The following is a 23058-nucleotide window of genomic DNA, read 5'->3' as shown; positions in this document are numbered from 1 at the left end:
TGCTTCACCTTGAAACTTTGAGATTTGGAGCCCCTTTAGAAGTAGTTTGGGATTTTCCTCCAAGTGTAGGCCTGGAAGCCTGGGTCTTGCTTGGGGAATGTCCACGCGCAGTGTGGCCCTGCCGTGGGCTAGCTCCAGACATGAGGAGGGTCAAAAGCTCACACCACACACAACCTCACCTCTAGGAGGCAGCATTATAGTAGTTATATTCCTGTACATAGGGGGCAGTATTATAGTAGTTATATTCTTGTACATAGGGGGCATTATTATAGTAGTTATATTCCTGTACATAGGGGGCAGTATTATAGTAGTTATATTCTTGTACATAGGGGGCAGTATTATAGTAGTTATATTCTTGTACATAGGGGGCAGTATTATAGTAGTTATATTCCTGTACATAGGGGGCAGTATTATAGTAGTTATATTCTTGTACATAGGGGGCAGTATTATAGTAGTTATATTCCTGTACATAGGGGCAGTATTATAGTAGTTATATTCTTGTACATAGGGGTCAGTATTATAGTAGTTATATCCCTGTACATAGGGGGCAGTATTATAGTAGTTATATTCCTGTACATAGGGGGCAGTATTATAGTAGTTATATTCTTGTACATAGGGGCAGTATTATAGTAGTTATATTCTTGTACATAGGGGTCAGTATTATAGTAGTGCTATTCCTGTATATAGGGGCAGTATTATAGTAGTTATATACTTGTACATAGGGGGCAGTATTATAGTAGTTATATTCTTGTACATAGGAGGCAGTATTATAGTAGTTATATCCCTGTACATAGGGGGCAGTCTTATAGTAGTTATATTCTTGTACATAGGGGGCAGTATTATAGTAGTTATATTCTTGTACATAGGAGGCAGTATTATAGTAGTTATATTCTTGTACATAGGGGGCAGTATTATAGTAGTTATATTCTTGTACATAGGGAGCAGTATTATAGTAGTTATATTCTTGTACATAGGGGACAGTATTATAGTAGTTATATTCCTGTACATAGGGGCAGTATTATAGTAGCTATAGTCTTGTACATAGGGGGCAGTATTATAGTAGTTATATTCCTGTACATAGGGGCAGTATTATAGTAGTTATATTCCTGTACATAGGGGGTAGTATTATAGTAGTTATATTCCTGTACATAGGGGGTAGTATTATAGTAGTTATATTCTTGTACATAGGGGGCAGTGTTATAGCTGTTATATTCTTGTATATAGGGGGCATTATTATATTTCAATATTATAGAAAACAACGAAGAAAACAAGGAGCCTGTTTTTTATTTTTTATTTTTCGTATATGAAAGGTTTACCATCTATCTTTGCCATATTGTAACTATCTGCTGAATATTACAGAATAAGAGAATTCAGGAAGGCATTAAGCATTGTTTATACAGATGATCAGATCTGGGGGGCCCCTTAAATCACAATCATAAGCTTCATTTAATGCATTTATTAATTTTACCTCTGAAATGTTGTAATAGTTCTTAAGTCCCCCTATACCATTGTTCATCCTAATCTCCCTGGTTCATATAATGACAACAAGGAGGCAATGATAATTGACGCTTTTGTAATGGGAGACATATGGGGGAGCCACCGCAGTAATAATGGACTACTTCTGCTGAGGTTATCACTACAGCCCTGCAAAGATTGACATCTAAACCTTACTTGTGATGGGTGGTTCCTATATATTGAGGACCCGGCCTCACTCACCTTAACAGACCTGGACCCACCACTTGGTCCTTTGGGACAAAGCTCGTTATTATGTGTACAAAAAGTTAGAATTTTAACAAAATACAAAAAAATATTTTTCTTTGATATAAATAATTCTTGGGGGTAAGTTTGGAGTCCAGAGAGGTTCTGGTTAGTCTTTTGTTAGGGGGAGGGGAGTGTAGACCACCCTCATAGGTTTTGAGATTGAACAAAGTCCGGATTGTCGTAGCAGTGCTTCTCGGGGGATAGGATGTCCACGGGGAGGAGATCTTTTGGTTTTTCCTCTTGGTGGTCTGTGTGCTGGGAGCACTTCTTACAACAGCACCCGCACATCTTGAAGATGAGCCTGTCCCAGGGGGCCAAGGAGTGGAGCCAAATCGGAAGAAAGTCCCAATTCTTCAAGAAGCGGGGAAGAACCTTAGGGAACTTCTTCTGAAGGATGTTAATGATGATGGCCACGATGAAGACCAAGAGTAGAGGACCACCGACGGCGGCCAAGACAATCCATCCAGCCATGGACAAGCCGAATATGGCCAAAGGTAGGATGAGGAAGCTGAGGAGCAAGTACAAGACGGCAAACCAGCGGTACTTGGCTGTAATATCTCCAAACTTCTTGGCAACGTGGATTGGAAGTCGGAAATATGGAACGACATACCAGAGGACCAGGCCGGAGAGATTGAAGAACAAGTGGATGAACGCCACCTAGAACCCAGAAGAAGACCATTTGTTGTATACCATAAAACATATAGACCAATCAATGGGGTTGGAATTTCTTTCAGACTAGTGTGAACTGTTACTTGACCTGGCAGCCACCCAATCTCCCGTGCCTAGCCGTGGAGGGTCATACGAGGACGTCTGAAGTATTGTCTACTCTCTCACTGGAATCTGCAGGTCTGGAGGTTCTACTGTCGGACTTTGTCCGGTAGCTGGAATCACCCAAGCGGATAACTAGTCTACTCCTGTAGGGCTATAACAGGGCTGTCTATGGGGGCTGGTGGTAAGTCGAAATAGGAAACCCCTTCTGGTGTCCCAGATGATGGTGTTTTGACTTGATCCATCCATGGACCCTATAACAACCTCTGACGTTGGTGTCTCAACGACCAATGCTATTCCTGGGTTTTGTTTGGGCTGGTGGTATCTAAGGGAGTTACATCCTACTCTTCGTGATATGGAGCCCCAACTCTTCTTCTAGTATCTTCTTTCAATGGCTCCATCTTAAATACCTTGACCAGGACCATAACTTCACCACCCTTGCCCTGGACCGTGCCTGGTTCTGCAGATCGTCTAAGAAGGGATGAGTTATGATGCCAGTTATGGTCCATAGACAAGAGTAGAGATGTTTCTGGAAAACACCTTTTGTTTTTATGGTGGAGGGACCCTTTAAGACCACACATGGCTCCATAACTAGTAGTAGAGGCCCCCTGGATCATCTACTCTCTATAAGGAAAGATGGACCCTATGCCGTTTTTGGCCTTCTATATTAAGTGATGATCTACTACACTGGTCAGTGTCTGCCTAATATTCTGAAGTTGTAATATGGTCTACTGTAGCGCCCCCCACATATTCTGGACAGTCAGGGTATAAAGAGTCAAAATACCTGTACAGATTCACTGAGGGACTCTGCAGGACTGGCCAAGGCCGCCAGGACCGCTGTGGTGGTGGTTCCGATATTAGATCCTAAGAATAAGGGGTAGGCTCTGTTCATGCTTATGACACCAACACCTAAAAAACAAGAGGGTTATTGTTATAATCTCATAGTGGGGTGAAGTGCAGGACAAAAGATGAGTCCTCAATGGATTTAATGGCACTGGAGGGTAACTATTAGTCCATAGGTTATGCCAGGTATTGCTGCTCAGTCCACTTTAAGTAAATGCAGCTGTAATACCAGACACGGCCTATGGGCAGAAGGGGAGCAGTTTTGTAAAAAAAAAAAAAATTATGTATCACAGACGATTGTGTTACAACATGTACAGATTTGAGAAATGTGTTCTGTATCACTTACCCATTAAAGGAACAATGGCCGCGGTGAATACAGAACTGCTCTGCACCACGAAGGTCATGACAGCACCAACGATGATCGCCAAATATCCGGTGAGCCAGCTGAATGGGAATGGGAAATCTGAAGGAGGGAAAATAGTGATAAGAACCTGGTATAATGATATATGTTCAGCTGGTATAACCTGGGGATCTCCTGTATATACTGATATATGTTCAGCTGGTATAACCTGGGGATCTCCTGTATATACTGATATATGTTCAGCTGGTATAACCTGGGGATCTCCTGTATATACTGATATATGTTCAGCTGGTATAACCTGGGGATCTCCTGTATATACTGATATATGTTCAGCTGGTATAACCTGGAGATCTCCTGTATATAATGATATATGTACAGCCGGTATAACCTGGGGATCTCCTGTATATAATGATATATGTACAGCTGGTATAACCTGGAGATCTCCTGTATATAATGATATATGTACAGCCGCTATAACCTGGGGATCTCCTGTATATAATGATACATGTACAGCTGGTATAACCTGGGGATCTCCTGTATATAATGATATATGTACAGCCGGTATAACCTGGGGATCTCCTGTATATAATGATATATGTACAGCCGGTATAACCTGGGGATCTCCTGTATATAATGATATATGTACAGCCGCTATAACCTGGGGATCTCCTGTATATAATGATATATGTACAGCCGGTATAACCTGGGGATCTCCTGTATATAATGATATATGTACAGCCGCTATAACCTGGGGATCTCCTGTATATAATGATATATGTACAGCCGGTATAACCTGGGGATCTCCTGTATATAATGATATATGTACAGCCGGTATAACCTGGGGATCTCCTGTATATAATGATATATGTACAGCCGCTATAACCTGGGGATCTCCTGTATATAATGATATATGTACAGCCGGTATAACCTGGGGATCTCCTGTATATAATGATATATGTACAGCCGGTATAACCTGGGGATCTCCTGTATATAATGATATATGTACAGCCGGTATAACCTGGGGATATCCTGTATATAATGATATATGTACAGCCGGTATAACCTGGGGATCTCCTGTATATAATGATATATGTACAGCCGGTATAACCTGGGGATCTCCTGTATATAATGATATATGTACAGCCGGTATAACCTGGGGATCTCCTGTATATAATGATATATGTACAGCCGGTATAACCTGGGGATCTCCTGTATATAATGATATATGTACAGCTGGTATAACCTGGGGATCTCCTGTATATAATGATATATGTACAGCCGGTATAACCTGGGGATCTCCTGTATATAATGATATATGTACAGCCGGTATAACCTGGGGATCTCCTGTATATAATGATATATGTACAGCCGGTATAACCTGGGGATCTCCTGTATATAATGATATATGTACAGCCGGTATAACCTGGGGATCTCCTGTATATAATGATATATGTACAGTCGGTATAACCTGGGGATCTCCTGTATATAATGATATATGTACAGCCGGTATAACCTGGGGATCTCCTGTATATAATGATATATGTACAGCTTGTATAACCTGGGGATCTCCTGTATATAATGATGTATGTAATACTGACTTATTGCCAGCAGATGTCACTATTGCTATGCAATATGATACATTATTGGCTATAGCTGTCGCATACGATGGACAGGAGTATTTAGGTAATGAATATAAGTAAATTTAAGCTAAGCCCCAAGAATCCATATATTTATTTCCTTATATCGGTCACAGATCTCACCTGCATTGATGATCTTCTTGATGACATGAGCGATCTGACCCTTCAGGACGGAGTTTAGAAGTTTCACAATGAGAATGAGACATGTGCAGAGAACCAGCAGAGAGGCGGTCAGGAGGATGAAGCCCACCGCAATGTCTGGGAGGTCGGCATAGGCAAAAATATGTTTACCTGAGAAAGAAGAAGATGTTCTGTTACAATGTATCAGGAACAATAGTAACACCTGCCCATGAATGGGAGTTATTGAGGGTTAAAGGAGTGGTGGTTGGGGTTTGTCCCAAATGCTAAAATTCACAATATGCATCGATGACACCCCCAATTCTGTCCCCCACTTACATCTCTCCACATTCTCTTTCACAGTGACCGTATTCTCTACAAAGGTCCCGCTGGCGTTGGTGAAACATGTGACGGCACTGCAGTTTGTCAGATTTGTAACCGGGGTGTATTCTGTTACCTGCAATAAGAATTAAATCCAATTTTGGGACATGCAGTACCACTTCTCACCACATACATTCCATAGAGACTAATGGAACAGCGCCTCCAGTTGTCTGGTAATGCCCACACTTACATTGGTCTGGGTGGTGAGGCACCATCTCTTGATCAGGCTTTTGTTTGCAAATTCGGGATTTCCGACGGCGTTGCCAGCGATAACGGAGCTGTCCAGCTACGAGACATAAAGAACAACACATCTGAGCCAAAACCATGAGGGTTGTGGATGATATCATCAAAAGTAATATCAGTCAAAACGTAGTATTTATACATTGAAGGGGGCGTCTTACCTTGATGATAAGGTCAGTAAAGGGTCTGGTGATGACTTTAAGGATATCAGGGGCATCGGCTCCGCCTTGGATGTTAAAGCTCTTGATAATGGCGTCAGAGACGTAGAAGAGATACCCGGTGCCGAGCTCGATAGGAAGCAGAACGATGACGGTCAACCAGTTGAACATACCATGCACGGCGGATCCTCCAAATGCCCTGGAACCAACCAAATTGTATGAAATAATGGAGATTGGGTAGAGGATATAACATTTACATATGACCCATAACCAACATTGACCGTAAGTTCTCCACAAACTCAAGGATTGTACCTTCGAAACTCATTGCGGTCTCCGGATTGGGCTAAAGACACCAAAGTGCTGGTTACCGATGTTCCAACGTTGACCCCCATGATGATGGGAATAGAAGCTCTGACGTTCAAAACTACAGAAGGAAAAGGAATCCATGTTGAATTTAGAGTTCTTCATTGACCAAACTCAACCCAACATCGGTGAGATGTAGACTGGGCCAACATCCAACTCAAGATCATGACTACCCAACAAGTCCTTACTTCCAGAAGAGACCATGCTGACGATGATGGACGATGAGGTGCTTGAGCTCTGCACCAAGACTGTCACCAGAACGCCAATGACCAGGCCAGCGATGGGATTGGCAAGGACATCGTTATCACTGAAAATGTCTCCCGTCAGTTTACCTAAAACACAAGACATATATTGAGACCTTTGCTACACCCCTGATGGTGGAGACACATCTCATGGAGGATCACAAGTCACTTACTTCCAACGAGCTGGAAAGCTGAGCTCAGAACGTCCAACGAGCAGATGAACAAGTAGAGGAACCCAATGAGAAGACAACCTTTCACTAACCCAACCACGACTCGTTTTACCCTTTGCGTGTTGTTCAGCTCTAAAGAATGAACATATGTGGTGTTACCAGTGGTGCCAAGGAAAAATCATTGGATTTACTAATGAGAAAAACACAAAATATAGCCCACCTTTCCATGATGGACCCGAAGCTTGAAGTTCTGGTAAAGCCCAAGGATCAAATTCTTCATTTGCTTCTTCAGGTGGTACCAAATCCATAGATAAGGAGTAGGTGGAGCCTAAAGAGTAAACAACATATTAGTATTAGGTCTCATGACCTAAGGACCCACTCTTCATCTTACCCCTCTATCCTCACCAATGGTTAGATTTCACTATTACCATATATATACTCGAGTATAAGCCTAGTTTTTCAGCACAGTAAATGTGCTGAAAACCCAAACTCGGCTTATACTCGAGTAAGAAAAATATAAAAAAACTCATCTTTCTGGCTTCCCCCGCTGCTGGCTATATACTGGGGCAGGGGACTGGCTATATACTGGGGGATATGGGCTGGCAGGCTATATACTGGGGGGCAGGTGCTGGCTATATACTATGGGGCAGGGTCCGACAGGCTATATACTGGGGAGGCTGTGACCAATGCATTTCCCACCGTTGGCTTATACTCGAGTCAATAGGTTTTCACAGGTTTTTGTGGTAAAATTAGGGGCCTCGGTTTATACTTGGGTCGGCTTATACGTATATACGGTAATCTTATTTTTCACTTTTAATTACATATTTCACTTTTAATGCATTTTTTTTTAAATTTGATTCAATATTCCGCTTTTAATAAATGTTTTCAGTTTTATTTAGATTTTTCACTATTAATCAGATTTTTTTATATTTTTATCAGATATTACGCTGCTAATCAGGTTTTTTGGCTATTAATCCAATATTCCAACAATAACTAATATTTAACGTTCCACTAGTAAGATTTTTCACTTTTAATTAGATTTTTTCAGTATTTATCAGATTTTCGACTTTAAATTGGAAATCTCACTCTCGTTTTTCACTATTAATCAGATTTTAAAAAATATTTTTATCAGATATTACGCTGCTAATCAGGTTTTTGGCTATTAATCCAATATTCCAACAATAACCAATATTTAACATTCCACTAGTAAGATTTTTCATTTTTAATGAGATTTTTTCAGTATTTATCAGATTTTCGACTTTAAATTGGAAATCTCACTCTCGTTTTTCACTATTAATCAGATTTTAAAAAATATTTTTATCAGATATTACGCTGCTAATCAGGTTTTTGGCTATTAATCCAATATTCCAACAATAACCAATATTTAACATTCCACTAGTAAGATTTTTCATTTTTAATGAGATTTTTTCAGTATTTATCAGATTTTCGACTTTAAATTGGAAATCTCACTCTTGTTTTTCACTATTAATCAGATTTTTTAAAATATTTTTATCAGATATTACGCTGCTAATCAGGTTTTTGGCTATTAATCCAATATTCCAACAATAACCAATATTTAACATTCCACTAGTAAGATTTTTCACATTTAATTAGATTTTTTTCAATATTTATCAGATTTTCGACTTTAAATTGGTAATCTCACTCTTGTTTTTCACTATAAATCAGATTTTTTTTTTTTTTACATTTTAATTAGATTTACCACTATTATTCAATTTTAATAAGATTTTCCAGTGTTCAGACTTTTCTATTTTAAATCACACGCATTACTATTGATCAGATTTTTTTTAACTTTTTAGCAAATTCTGATTCTATTTAGTAGCCGAGGGAGGCTAAAATTTTGAATTGACCTTAAAATCCTTCATTGGAACATCTCTATGCGGACCATTTTAGAGATCCATTACTACTTGAGGGAAGTTAATAACAGCCTTGACTGCGACGTGTGAACACTTTCATATAAGCGCAGATGTATGGAGCTGTTATCTGTAAATGGCAGTCATTCATTATTGATCTGTGTCTATAATTCACTCCGTCTGACATCATTACCTCTATAATTGGATTCAGTTATGATAATTGTGATATTTTAGCATCTGTTGTCAGTTTCTGGAGGACGGGAGAGGCAACAAGTGATGGCTAGGAGAAGGAATGAAGAACTTTTATATCTACGGTTACTCTCTTTGACTACACTGAGCCAACGTGGAGCTTCGGAGCAGAAATCACAATGGGGCAGTCATTCAGATTTTGCCAACTCATCCCAATACCCAATGAATCTATTGCATCTACCTCCAGTCATGCATTTAAGACTTACCAATGGGAATATCCTCCAGTGGGACCTTGACGGGGGTGTCATCAATGTTCTTCTTCATGTCGGACAATGGCATCTGTGGGTTGTTGGTGGTAAATGGCATGTTGGTAACTTTGCTCTCAGACTCTTGTCAAGTCTGGTGTTACTCTGCAGACAGAAGAAACATATTTACTACCATGGAACATATATATTTTTCGGTTATTTTTCAACATTAACTTGAAAGAGACCTCATTGACCTCATTGATGGTCCAACATTGGGAAGAGCTTTGGAGATCATCCAACCCCCCCGTCAAAAATTGATAAAGTGCTCTAGGGTCACTGGCCGATCGGAGGGTGCACAAGTTCCCTTTCTGTCCTATTTAGTGGACATGGCCTAGTGATAGACCACCAGAAGACATAATGTCTACTGTTGGGGCTTGGGGACATCTACAGCCATGACCGTATAATGAGAGAGGATAAACCATTGACTTTAAGTTATGGGAGGAGAACCCCTTAAAGACTCATGTACTTCACACCTCAGTCTACATATGTAATCAAAATGTTTTTTTTTAGCTCTTGCCGCTCTGCAAATATTTTCCTGGGATCCTGAGCTGTTTCTGTACATTTTCCACTCGTACAAAGTGCAGCAGATTCTAGGAAGGTTGTAATTATTTATGGCTGTTTCTGCTTTTTCTGTGAATGTTATCCTTGTTGCAGCAAAGGTGTCTTCTGCCACATGGTGTAATGACCTTAAGAGGAGGGGGGGGGGGAGCCCAGACTGATAATGGATGGGTCTCACAGCAGCACATAGTATTTCAAGTCTCCTCCAAACCACTCTGTCCACTTCCAATCCCCCACAGATTCTTCTATTCTGCTCCTCCAATAGAATCCTGCACCAGGTTCTCTGCCCCCTTCCAGATCTGCTATTCACCAAAATCCACTCTGTCTCTCTCCAGGCTCCTCTGTCCCTCCGCAGGATCCTCTGTCCTTCTCAAGACCCCTCCACAGACTTCGACCTGTACCCTCCATAACCTATAGTGCTCCTCCAGATTTCTCTTTCTCCTTAGTCTCTCCCCAGACTCCTCTGTCTCTCCTCAGACTCCTCTATCTCTCCTCAGACTCCTCTATCTCTCCTCAGACTCCTCTGTCTCTCCTCAGACTCCTCTATCTCTCCTCAGACTCCTCTGTCTCTCCTCAGACTCCTCTGTCTCTCCCCAGACTCCTCTCTCTCTCCCCAGACTCCTCTGTCTCTCCCCAGACTCCTCTGTCTCTCCCCGGACTCCTCTGTCTCTCCTCAGACTCCTGTGTCCCTCCCCAGACTCCTCTCTGTCTCCCCAGACTCCTCTGTCTCTCTCCAGCCTTCTCTGTCTCTCCCAAGACTCATCTGTCTCTCCTCAGACTCCTCTGTCTCTCCACAGACTCCTCTGTCCCTCCCCAGACTCCTCTCTGTCTCCCCAGACTCCTCTGTCTCTCTCCAGCCTTCTCTGTCTCTCCCAAGACTCATCTGTCTCTCCTCAGACTCCTCTGTCTCTCCACAGACTCCTCTGTCTCTCCACAGACTCCTCTGTCTCTCCACAGACTCCTCTGTCTCTCCCCAGACTCATCTGTCCCTCCACAGACTCCTCTGTCCCTCCACAGACTCCTCTGTCCCTCCACAGACTCCTCTGTCTCTCCCCAGGCTCCTCTGTCTCTTCCCAGGCTCCTCTGTCTCTTCCCAGGCTCCTCTGTCTCTCCCCAGGCTCCCCTGTCTCTTCCCAGGCTCCTCTGTCTCTTCCCAGGCTCCTCTGTCTCTTCCCAGGCTCCTCTGTCTCTCCCCAGGCTCCTCTGTCTCCTCTGTCTCTCTCCAGGCTCCTCTGTCTCTCCCCAGGCTCCTCTGTCTCTCCCCAGACTCCTCTGTCCTTCCTCAAACTCCTCTGTACAGAATAGAGACAATGGTACAGTAACTGGCACAGAGTAGAGGCATTGAGGCGGCAAGTTGGTACAGAAAAGACATATTGATGCAGTAATGGGTACAGAATAGAGACAATGGTACAGTAACTCGCTCAAAGTAGAGAAATTAGTGCAGTAATTGGAACCAAGCAGAGAAATTAGTGTATTTACTGACACAGAGTAGAGACATTGGTACAGTAACAACCACTGAGCAGAGACATTGGTGCAGCAACTGGCACAGAGTGGAGACATTGGAAAAGTAAATTGCACAGAATATAGACAATGGTAAAGTAACTGGCAAAGAATACAGAAATTAGAGCAGTTACTGGTATAGTGTAGAGACATTGGTGCATTAACCTGCACACAGCAGAGACATTGGTGCAGTAACTGGCACATGGTACAGACATTGGTACAGTAACTGGCACATGGTACAGACATTGGTACAGTAACTGGCACATGGTACAGACATTGGTACAGTAACTGGCACATGGTACAGACATTGGTGCTGAAACTGGCACAGAATAGAGACAATCGAACAGTGACTGGCACAGAGCAGAGACATTGGTGCAGCAATGGGCACAGAGCAGAGACACTGGTGCAGCAACTGGCACAGAGTATACACATTGGTGCAGTGACTGGCACAGAGTGTACATATTGGTGCAGTAACTGGCACATGGTACAGACATTGGTACAGTAACTGGCACATGGTACAGACATTGGTGCAGTTACTGGCACAGAGTAGAGAAAATGGTACAGCGACTGGCACAGATAAGACACATTGGTGCAGTGACTGGCACAGAGTAGAAGCGTCTTTATAGTGACTGGCACAGAGGAGAGGTTTTGGTGCAGTGACTGGCACAGAGGAGAGTTTTTGGTCCAGTGACTGGTACAAGGTGAGGAATTAAAGGAATTTAAACATCATTTTTAGGCCACAGCTTTTATCTGTGCCAATTTCCAAAACTTTTCTTATTTAAGATTTATATCTTATCAATATGCCCCCCACCCCCCTGAACAAGACCCCTCAAGGTGCAGCGCCCATGACACTTACCAGTGAGAGCAGGATCTTGAGCTGGCCCAGATGCCAGGAGCAGAGGTGCGTGAGCCCTATATAAGCGCCTCCAGAGGTGAGGGCAAAGTTTTCTGCACTATCAGCACTTGTCACTTCTCAATCACTCCCATTATTAATGTTTACTGGCCTCATCTAATGGGACGCGGTGTAATTACCTGGCGGGGGGCGCTGTCCTCATCTGCTGCTCACAGAGATTGTCCTGTTTACTGTTATTGTCACATGCACCAAGATTACAGCGTCTCATCTTACATTTACTTGGGGCCATTAATATTGCACCCCCTCCTCCTGGGTCTTGTTCTGTTCATCCTAAGCTTCCTGGTGCATGAATACTATGTCAGGACTACAGTATGGACTGACACACTGGGGCTTATTTACTAAGGGTCCCGTAGCTGCATTTTCGTCTTTTTTCCCGAGTTTTCAGGGATTGCATCGCATGAGATCAGATTGTGTCGCAATCGCGATGGCTTTCACGCGTCACAAATCGGGGGGCGGGCCATCGGACAATCCGACGGATTCGGAATACGCGCAGGATTTAACCTTCAAATTTGTGTCGCAAGCCATACACCGGGGAGAAGGTGAACTCCTGCGGACCTCTGCAGGGAGCGACACATGCAGCATATCGGACGCAGGATCTACATGGATCGCAGCAGATGTGCATTCCGGCGATCACGTCTCGGACTGGTAAGTAAATGTGCCCCATTGTCTCATACAGGGAACAGTGTAACTTCAAAGGATGCAGAAGCCGCACTCAGGCCTAGAAGCCTTAGGGGGAACATAAGATGCCCCTTTCCCATGAGAACAGAAAACTACAAGAATAAAAACTATAAAAAACACATTATAGCCTATTCCAAATCCTGGTTTGTGAATATAATGCTAGGACAGCAGTGCAGACCGACATGCAACACCCCTGCCAATGCATAGGCAGACTGTTAGTTGCAAATAGCGCCCTCCTCAGGTCAGGAGCTGTAAGGGAGATTGATCACTACTATAGGAAGGTTCTGGAATCTGAATATTGTGTAATTGCAGATGTAGATACTGCTTGGCAGGGCAACAGTTAGCTGGTGTATATAATTGTCCAATGATGTGTCTGTTATGCAAGCTGGAAGGTGATTGGAGAGGGGCTACCACCTGACCAGGGGGAGTAGAAAACGCCTGCTGGCATGTGGTCTGACCTCATGGTCTGTCTCCGCAGAGAGTGAGCAGCACACCTTCAGTGCTGCCCCAGCCATTAATCCCAGGAACTTCTAGTACCTCGGGCCTACTGCCTGGCACCCAGGTCAAGTCTGGAGATTTAAACCCAGAACTGCAGCTTCCACCACTTGGACTCAGTTCAATCTGAATCAGATTGTGGCCGTTGCCTGCTTTTCAATAAAGAACTGTGAGTTGATTTGCACAACGTTGCCCCTGTCTGATTCCTGGATATGGCTGTTACCACCAAGGGCTCCCCATCCATTACCCTTATTTTACAGACACTCAGGGGTTGCCCCAGGGAGAACCGTCAGCCTCTCCCTCCATATTTCTTGCATACACCACCTGCTGGAGACCTGCCAGGCTGTAGGACAGTCCTCCGGTCCCCATACCAAGCACCGTGACCGCATCGTGCCTAGGCCGTAACCGCCAGCCACTCCGGTATTCTGGGCCCCAGCTGCCTCCAGGCCACAAAGAGAAGGCTAGGCGCCAGTGGGGGATTTTGCAGATACTTCACCAATAAGTAACGTTATACGTATTCCCTTTTACTGGATAGGGAAGTGTAAGAGAAGTTCATATTGAGCCTCTTAGCGAATATAATTCTAGAAACACAGTAAAGGCTGACACACTGTAATAATATTATACTACAGCAACTCTGAACAAACTTCTATGGATGATGTAATCCTGAGACTTGTACAAGGAGGAATCGCTGGGAGGGATGGTGGGAATCCATGACCCCCCACCCCCCCGTCCCGCCATTAATATGCATCATTGCCTTATTATGAGATTGCTGGGGGCAGGAGACGCGGATACGGATTGTGCGCCGCGCAGCGCTCTTAAGTACTAAACCCATTAAGGGATATGGTGGTGGGATGAAGTGCGCAGCGCGCTCCCCGGGGGGCGCTCATGAATCTCGCACATACTTAATGTATCCAGGAGGAAATATTCTTACAAGATTTTCACTAAAATGCAGATTTCTCTGAGGACAAAGTAACTCTCCTCAGCGGTCGTCATATGCAGGAAATTCCTTTCATCCAGCACCGGATTATTGGATAGTCTGGATTATCAAATGGACATAATACAGTCTATAGCTCCTGGTGGGCAGTGGTATATACAGTCTATAGCTCCTGGTGGGCAGTGGTATATACAGTCTATAGCTCCTGGTGGGCAGTGGTATATACAGTCTATAGCTCCTGGTGGGCAGTGGTATATACAGTCTATAGCTCCTGGAGGGCAGTGGTATATACAGTCTATTGCTCCTGGTGGGCAGTGGTATATACAGTCTATTGCTCCTGGTGGGCAGTGGTATATACAGTCTATAGCTCCTGGTGGTCAGTGGTATATACAGTCTATTGCTCCTGGTGGTCAGTGGTATATACAGTCTATAGCTCCTGGTGGGCAGTGGTATATACAGTCTATAGCTCCTGGTGGGCAGTGGTATATACAGTCTATAGCTCCTGGTGGGCAGTGGTATATACAGTCTATAGCTCCTGGTGGGCAGTGGTATATACAGTCTATAGCTCCTGGTGGGCAGTGGTATATACAGTCTATAGCTCCTGGAGGGCAGTGGTATATACAGTCTATTGCTCCTGGTGGGCAGTGGTATATACAGTCTATTGCTCCTGGTGGGCAGTGGTATATACAGTCTATAGCTCCTGGTGGTCAGTGGTATATACAGTCTATAGTTCCTGGTGGTCAGTAGTATATACAGTCTATAGCTCCTGGTGGTCAGTGTTATACACAGTCTATAGTTCCTGGTTGTCAGTGGTATATACAGTCTATAGCTCCTGGTGGTCAGTGGTATATACAGTCTATAGCTCCTGGTGGGCAGTGGTACATACAGTCTATAGCTCCTGGTGGGCAGTGGTATATACAGTCTATTGCTCCTGGTGGTCAGTGGTATATACAGTCTATTGCTCCTGGTGGTCAGTGGTATATACAGTCTATAACTCCTGGTGGTCAGTGATATATACAGTCTATTGCTCCTGGTGGGCAGTGGTATATACAGTCTATAGCTCATGGTGGGCAGTGGTATATACAGTCTATAACTCCTTGTGGTCAGTGGTATATACAGTCTATTGCTCCTGGTGGTCAGTGGTATATACAGTCTATAGCTCTTGGTGGTCAGTGGTATATACAGTCTATTGCTCCTTGAGGTCAGTGGTATATACAGTCTATTGCTCCTGGTGGTCAGTGGTATATACAGTCTATAGCTCTTGGTGGTCAGTGGTATATACAGTCTATAACTCCTGGTGGTCAGTGATATATACAGTCTATTGCTCCTGGTGGGCAGTGGTATATACAGTCTATAGCTCATGGTGGGCAGTGGTATATACAGTCTATAACTCCTTGTGGTCAGTGGTATATACAGTCTATTGCTCCTGGTGGTCAGTGGTATATACAGTCTATAGCTCTTGGTGGTCAGTGGTATATACAGTCTATTGCTCCTGGTGGTCAGTGGTATATACAGTTTATAGCTCCTGGTGGTCAGTGGTATATACAGTCTATTGCTCCTGGTGGTCAGTGGTATATACAGTCTATAGCTCCTGGTGGTCAGTGGTATATACAGTCTATAGCTCCTGGTGGGCAGGTATTGTGGATTTCACACTTTCCTCATCTGTTCATGCTGCTCCTCCTGGTTCATGAGTAGAATGCAAGCACCTCTGTTAGGACTGTTAGACTTTACTCTATGACGCGCCTTGTCTCTGGTGTACGGGACATGCACCCCCTGCACGTGTCGTGGACGTCTCAGTGGTGCGTCTTCTCCTCGGAGATCACCTGGTTACACATTCACCTGGCTGTTTAGGTTGGGAGAGACGGATCGCCAGTGTCTTTCCAAGACCAAGAATAGCACAGACACGTGAGGCTTTATAAGCCCGTCCTACTCGCCCCCCATACTTTACACTGCCGCTCTGCTTGGTCACCATGACAGAGGAACAGAGAGTGAAGTGTGTGGCCTGGTTGGGGAAACTATGGCACCTGCTGTAGAAGTGCTTGCTCCATCATCTGGGGGGTTGGAGGAGGGGGATCAGGTATTACTGTTACAGGAGTACCGTGGGTATCACTCTTATGGGGGCACTGTGGGTATCACTCTTATGGGGGCAGCTGTGGGTATCACTCTTATGGGGGCACTGTGGGTATCACTCTTATGGGGGCACTGTGGGTATCACTCTTATGGGGGCAGCTGTGGGTATCACTCTTATGGGGGCACTGTGGGTATCACTCTTATGGGGGCAGCTGTGGGTATCACTCTTATGGGGGCAGCTGTGGGTATCACTCTTATGGGAGCACTGTGGGTATCACTCTTATGGGGGCAGCTGTAGGTATCACTCTTATGGGGGCACTGTGGGTATCACTCTTATGGGGGCAGCTGTGGGTATCACTCTTATGGGGGCACTGTGGGTATCACTCTTATGGGGGCAGCTGTGGGTATCACTCTTATGGGGGCACTGTGGGTATCACTCTTATGAGGGCACTGTGGGTATCACTCTTATGAGGGCACTGTGGGTATCACTCTTATGGGAGCACTGTGGGTATCACTCTTATGGGGGCACTGTGGGTATCACTCTTATGGGGGCAGCTATGGGTATCACTCTTATGGGGGCACTGTGGGTATCACTCTTATGGGGGCAGCTGTGGGTATCACTCTTATGGGGGCACTGTGGGAATCACTCTTATGGGAGCACTGTGGGTATCACTCTTATGGGGGCACTGTGGGTATCACTCTTATGGGGGCACTGTGGGTATCACTCTTATGGGGGCAGCTGTGGGTATCACTCTTATGAGGGCACTGTGGGTATCACTCTTATGGGAGCACTGTGGGTATCACTCTTATGGGGGCACTGTGGGTATCACTCTTTTGGGGGCAGCTGTGGGTATCACTCTTATGGGGGCACTGTGGGTATCACTCTTATGGGGGCACTGTGGGTATTACTCTTATAGGGGCAGCTGTGGGTATCACTCTTATGAGGGCACTGTGAGTATCACTCTTATGGGGGTAGCTGTCGGTATCACTATTATGGGGGCACTGTGGTTATCACTCTTATGGGGGCAGCTGTGGGTATCACTCTTATGGGGGCACTGTGGGTATCACTCTTATGGGGGCACTGTGGGTATCACTCTTATGGGGGCACTGTGGGTATCACTCTTATAGGGGCAGCTGTGGGTATCACTCTTATGAAGGCACTGTGGGTATCACTCTTATGGGGGTAGCTGTCGGTATCACTATTATGGGGGCACTGTGGGTATCACTCTTATGGGGGCAGCTGTGGGTATCACTCTTATGGGGGCACTGTGAGTATCACTCTTATGGGGGTAGCTGTGGGTATCACTCTTATGAGGGCACTGTGGGTATCACTCTTATGGGGGCACTGTGGGTATCACTCTTATGGGGGCACTGTGGATATCACTAATATGGGGGCAGCTGTGGATATCACTCTTATGGGGGTAGCTGTGGGTATCACTCTTGTGGGTGCACTGTGGGTATGTGGGTATCACTCTTATCTGTGCACTGTGGGTAACAATCTTATGAGGGCACTGTGGGTGTCACTTTTATGGGGGTAGCTATGGGTGTCACTCTTACGGGGGCACTGTTGGTATTACTCTTATAGAGGCACTGGGGCCGTCACCGTTCTGGGGGTCCTTTAGTTACACTGGTACAGAGAATTACATTAAGATCAATTAATTAACTGTTGTGTCACAGTGTAGCATACCTCCCAACATCTGTGAAAGGGAAAGAGGGACAAAATGGCGGCACGCGTAGTGTGGCGCGGCGATCCCCCTAAGCCACACCCCCAATCACTACCTGGCCACGCCCCAAATTTTAGCCATATTATAATGATAAAAATCATCTCAATTAAAAAATAAAAAAAAATTTCCTCATTCAGATTTGAACCTAGAACCTGCAGTGTCCATGAACAATAATAACACAGCGCCCCAACCCACTGAGCTATTAGCTCTGCGATCATCATGGATTAGAATTTTGGTAACTAACTCCCGGGCTGACTCCTCTTCATACAAGGGTGGGGGTTGTTGCATATTGCAGCAAACCCCCACCGCTAATAACCGCGGTCGTTGCTTGCACCGATCGCGGCTATTAACCGGTCCGTTGCCGCCGCCATCTTTATTCTGATCGCCGCGCCCCCGAACGTCATCGGGGGGGCGGCGATCGGTTGCCATGGTAGCCTCGGGTCTTCGTTTGACCCGAAGCTATCTGGCTTCTGCAGATTCGTTACAATGAGCCAGTGGCTCATTGTAATGAATGAGCTGCAAAAATGCCATATATTGCAATACAGAAGTATTGCAGTATATAATAGGAACGATCTGGGTACATTAACCCTAGATGGTCTAAAAAAATAGTGAAAAAAAAAAGAAAAAAAAAGTTTAAAAAAGAAATGGCGCCCAAATGTCCGAAATGCGACTTTTACACCTTTTTACATCACATAATGGTAGCAATGAAAACATCGGCTCATTTCGCCAAAAACGACACCTCCCCCAGCTCCGTGCACCAAAGTATGAAAAAGTTATTAGCTTCAGAAAATGGCAAATTTTTTTTTTCTTTTTTGTACACATTTGTTAAATTTTTTTAAATGTATTAAAACACAATAAAACCTATATAAATTTGGTATCACCGCGATCGCTCCGAACCAAAGAATAAAGCTGAGGTGTTATTTTGAGTGCACAGTCAAAGTCGTAAAAACTGAGCCCACAAGAACGTGCACGTGCGTTTTTTTTTTCAATTTTTCTACATTTGGAAATTTTTTTCAGCTTCGCAGTACACGGCATGTTAAAGTAAATAACATTACGGGAAAGTAACATTTGTTACGCACAAAATAAGCCCTCACACAGGTCTGTACACGTAAAAATGAATAAGTTATGGATTTTTGAAGGTGGAGAGCGAGAAATGAGCGAAAAAACCCTGCGTCCATAAGGGGTTAATGCCTTGGTATAAAGGGAGGGATCTTCTCAGAGATTATTGTAATTATTGCGACTATTATTGTTATTATTATTATTATTATTGAGATGATTATTATTATTTTTACTATTATTAATAATCGTCTCCATAATAATAAAAATAATAACATTTATAATAATAATAATAGTCTCAATAATTACAATAATAATCTCTGAGAAGATCCCTCTCTATATATCAGTGCATTAGTCTGTGTCACAATGTAACAGTGGCAGATAACACTTCTTAGTTACCAGAAATCCTCAGCTCTGTATCACTGGGCTTATAGCTCAGTTAGTTAAGCTCCTGTCTGCAGTGCAGAGGGTCCCAGGTTTGAATCTCAGCCTGGGCAAAACTTTATGTAATTTAATTAAATAAAGCGCTTGTGTCTGGGGAAGCCCTGGAGACCATATATGGACAGATGCTGATCAGACCTGATGACGTGGTCCTGCTCTCTCAGCTGAGCTGACACTTCTCTGAAAAGGATTCCCTGCCCGATGTCTGCTCTGGGGAAGCCTAGGAGATGCAGTGACCATATATGGACAGATGCTGATCTGACCTGATGACGTGGTCCCTGCTCTCTAAGCTAAGCCGACACTTCTCTGAAAAGGATTCCCTGCCCGATGTCTGCTCTGGGGAACCCTAGGAGATGCAGTGACCATATATGGACAGAGATCTGAACCTGATGACGTGGTCCCTGCTCTCAGCTAAGCCGACACTTCTCTGAAAAGGATTCCCTGCCCGATGTCTGCTCTGGGGAACCCTAGGAGATGCAGTGACCATATATGGACAGATGCTGATCTGAACCTGATGACGTGGTCCCTGCTCTCTCCGCTAAAGCCGACACTTCTCTGAAAAGGATTCCCTCCCGATGTCTGCTCTGGGGAACCCTAGGAGATGCAGTGACCATATATGGACAGATGGTGATATGAACCTGATGACGTGGTCCCTGCTCTCTCCGCTAAAGCCGACACTTCTCTGAAAAGGATTCCCTCCCGATGTCTGCTCTGGGGAACCCTAGGAGATGCAGTGACCATATATGGACAGAGATCTGAACCTGATGACGTGGTCCCTGCTCTCAGCTAAGCCGACACTTCTCTGAAAAGGATTCCCTGCCCGATGTCTGCTCTGGGGAACCCTAGGAGATGCAGTGACCATATATGGACAGATGCTGATCTGAACCTGATGACGTGGTCCCTGCTCTCTAAGCTAAGCCGACACTTCTCTGAAAAGGATTCCCTGCCCGATGTCTGCTCTGGGGAACCCTAGGAGATGCAGTGACCATATATGGACAGATGCTGATCTGAAGCTGATGACGTGGTCCCTGCTCTCCGCTAAGCCCGACACTTCTCTGAAAAGGATTCCCTGCCGGATGTCTGTAGAAGCCATTCTGTACTATCAGTTCTGGCTTTCAAAGTATTTACTATGCGGACACAGCGCTGGGACACAGCGGGACCTGGGGGGAGAATCCGTGACAATCTCATAGCTGCCCGTGACGCGGGGCAGAGGTACGAAAAACGGGAAAGTCCCGTCAAAATCGGGACGGTTGGGAGCTATGGTGTAGTCACCGCTAGATTGATTTGGTGACCACAATGCTACACACCGTCTACCAGCAGAGGGCGCCTCCAACTCATCTATCAGTGCAAAAGTCTAGGAGAACCTGATGCAGTGTAGCAAACCTTCAGCTGTGAGAAGTTTGAGACGTGTGTGTAACTTAAAATACATAAGCTTAGTATTGATGTAGCCTTAACTCTACATACTGGTGATAATACCTTTATTATAGTACAGGTCCCACATTCCCCCTTTTCACCCACCACTTTTTGCGTTGACCTACAGCTTTGGTGCAATGTATGACACATCTTCACAATTATATTCACATAAACAAATCTAAAAACCCTTAGACTTTATAGACCATGGGGCTCATATCATGGTGTCAACACTATTACAGCAGCTTAATAATGGAGGTACTAATATCTACCATAGTCAGTGGCGTAACTAGAAGCTGATGGGCCCCAGTGCAAAGTCTATGCCAGGCCCCCGACTATAATGTATGGTTTATAGTAATAGTCTTCTCATATGGGAAAGTGACACCATAAGGGCCCCCTAAAACTCTTGGGCCCAGGTGCGACCGTAACCTCTGCACCCCCTCAAGTTACGCCCCTGACCATAGTATCATGTGGTAAGGTTGTGTATGGTCCTTTAAGGGTCAGACGATGGGTAAATCTTCCCATATACGGCCCGTTTTAGTGCCTAAATGCCAATTTTAGGAGAATTTAGAACAATAATAAGATGAAAATCCCATGACGTGGCATCTGTAAGGAGGATAAATGTGAGTGTGACCCCACAGAGGCAGGAATCAGGGGATCAAACAGGAAAGACGATCCCTGGCATGTCTCACGTCAAAACTATTTTTACCGAGATTCAAACACCTCAAACTAAAGCAGAACAGCTTGTAATAACCCAAACAGAGCACGGAAAAATGAGGCCGCACCTCACAAATCTAACACAAGACAGCTCCGCTGTCTAAAATATCCTCCGATGTGTTCCAGCCGACGCAACAGGCCACGTCAGACGGACGCAGAGCATGAGGGCACGCGCCCCCTTTAAATGGGACAGAAAGAATCTATTCATGTGGATTATAGTTTTATCAGACTCTGGGAAAGCTGGGTGACTGCCAATATGGCCACTATTGTAGGTTCAATAGGGGATATCATCTGACTGGTTATGCTGGTTAAATATGGGATTGACAACTAGGGAAGATGTGTAACAAGCAGTGTCAGCTCTGGGTATCAGTGGCCCCTGGGTGACAGAGCCTCAGTGGCCCCTGGGTGACAGAGCCTCAGTGGCCCCTGGGTGACAGAGCCTCAGTGGCCCCTCTGCAGTGAACTCACTTGGCAGAATTAAAAATTCGGAAACTAAAACAGTCCCTAAAATATTCCCTAGTTTATCATCCCAAACAGCCACCTCATAGTTATTTTGTATAAGCCCCCTCACACCCTATGGATTCATTATGTACAGTCCCCTCACCCCCATGGATTCCTTATGTACAGCCTTATGTGGGACCGCCTAGCAGCACTGGGTTAGCCCTGGTAACAAGCATTGAGAGTTGTGAAAGCGGCCATATTGGTTGTGTACTCAGTTTCAAAGTGTTGCACAAGAGGTTATGATGGGTGATGGCGGCCATTTTGCCCTTCCTCAAATACTCTAGTGCTAAATTATTAGAGCTGAACTGATAATAGAAGGGCCATAGCAACCAATGGAAGCTCTGTTTTCATTTCTTAGAATGCTCTAGAGAAATGAAGGCTGAGCTATGATTGGTTGCTATGGGCAACACAGCCAGTCTCACTGAAAGATAAACAAGGCCGATATCATCATAGTCTCAGATCCACAGAATAGCGTCCTGTTATATACCCAAAGTATCCTCACAACCATCACAGCGCCCACATTATAGTCACCATCACAGCGCCCACATTATAGTCACCATCACAGCGCCCACATTACCATCTTCTTCACATTACCTCCAGTGCAGTCCCCATCCCATTACCTCCACTTCAGTCACAGTGCCCCCATTACACTCCT

General features: G+C 44.6%; 1 protein-coding gene across 2 annotated transcripts; it reads right to left on the bottom strand.

Annotated features, from left to right (window-relative positions):
- Positions 1–1305: 1305 nt before the first annotated feature.
- Positions 1306–23058, bottom strand: SLC34A3 (solute carrier family 34 member 3). 2 transcript variants are annotated; one of them, XM_072125291.1, is made up of 13 exons: positions 23024–23058; positions 9368–9511; positions 7262–7369; positions 7045–7173; positions 6818–6961; positions 6579–6690; positions 6270–6465; positions 6059–6154; positions 5827–5944; positions 5494–5661; positions 3719–3835; positions 3314–3438; positions 1306–2418 (listed from the first exon to the last, which is right to left on the bottom strand). In XM_072125291.1, the coding sequence occupies exons 2-13, from the start codon at positions 9465–9467 to the stop codon at positions 1906–1908; spliced, it is 1926 nt and encodes a 641-aa protein (XP_071981392.1). In that variant the 5' UTR covers positions 9468–9511; positions 23024–23058; the 3' UTR covers positions 1306–1905. The 2 variants fall into 2 exon arrangements, with proteins under 2 accessions (XP_071981392.1, XP_071981391.1); XM_072125290.1 differs by lacking the exon at positions 23024–23058 and adding an exon at positions 12321–12406.

This window comes from Engystomops pustulosus, chromosome 9 (assembly GCF_040894005.1).
Source record: "Engystomops pustulosus chromosome 9, aEngPut4.maternal, whole genome shotgun sequence".
Lineage (NCBI taxonomy): Eukaryota > Metazoa > Chordata > Amphibia > Anura > Leptodactylidae > Engystomops > Engystomops pustulosus.
Note: the sequence above shows the minus strand (reverse complement) of the source record. Positions and strands in the feature narration are given on the sequence as shown.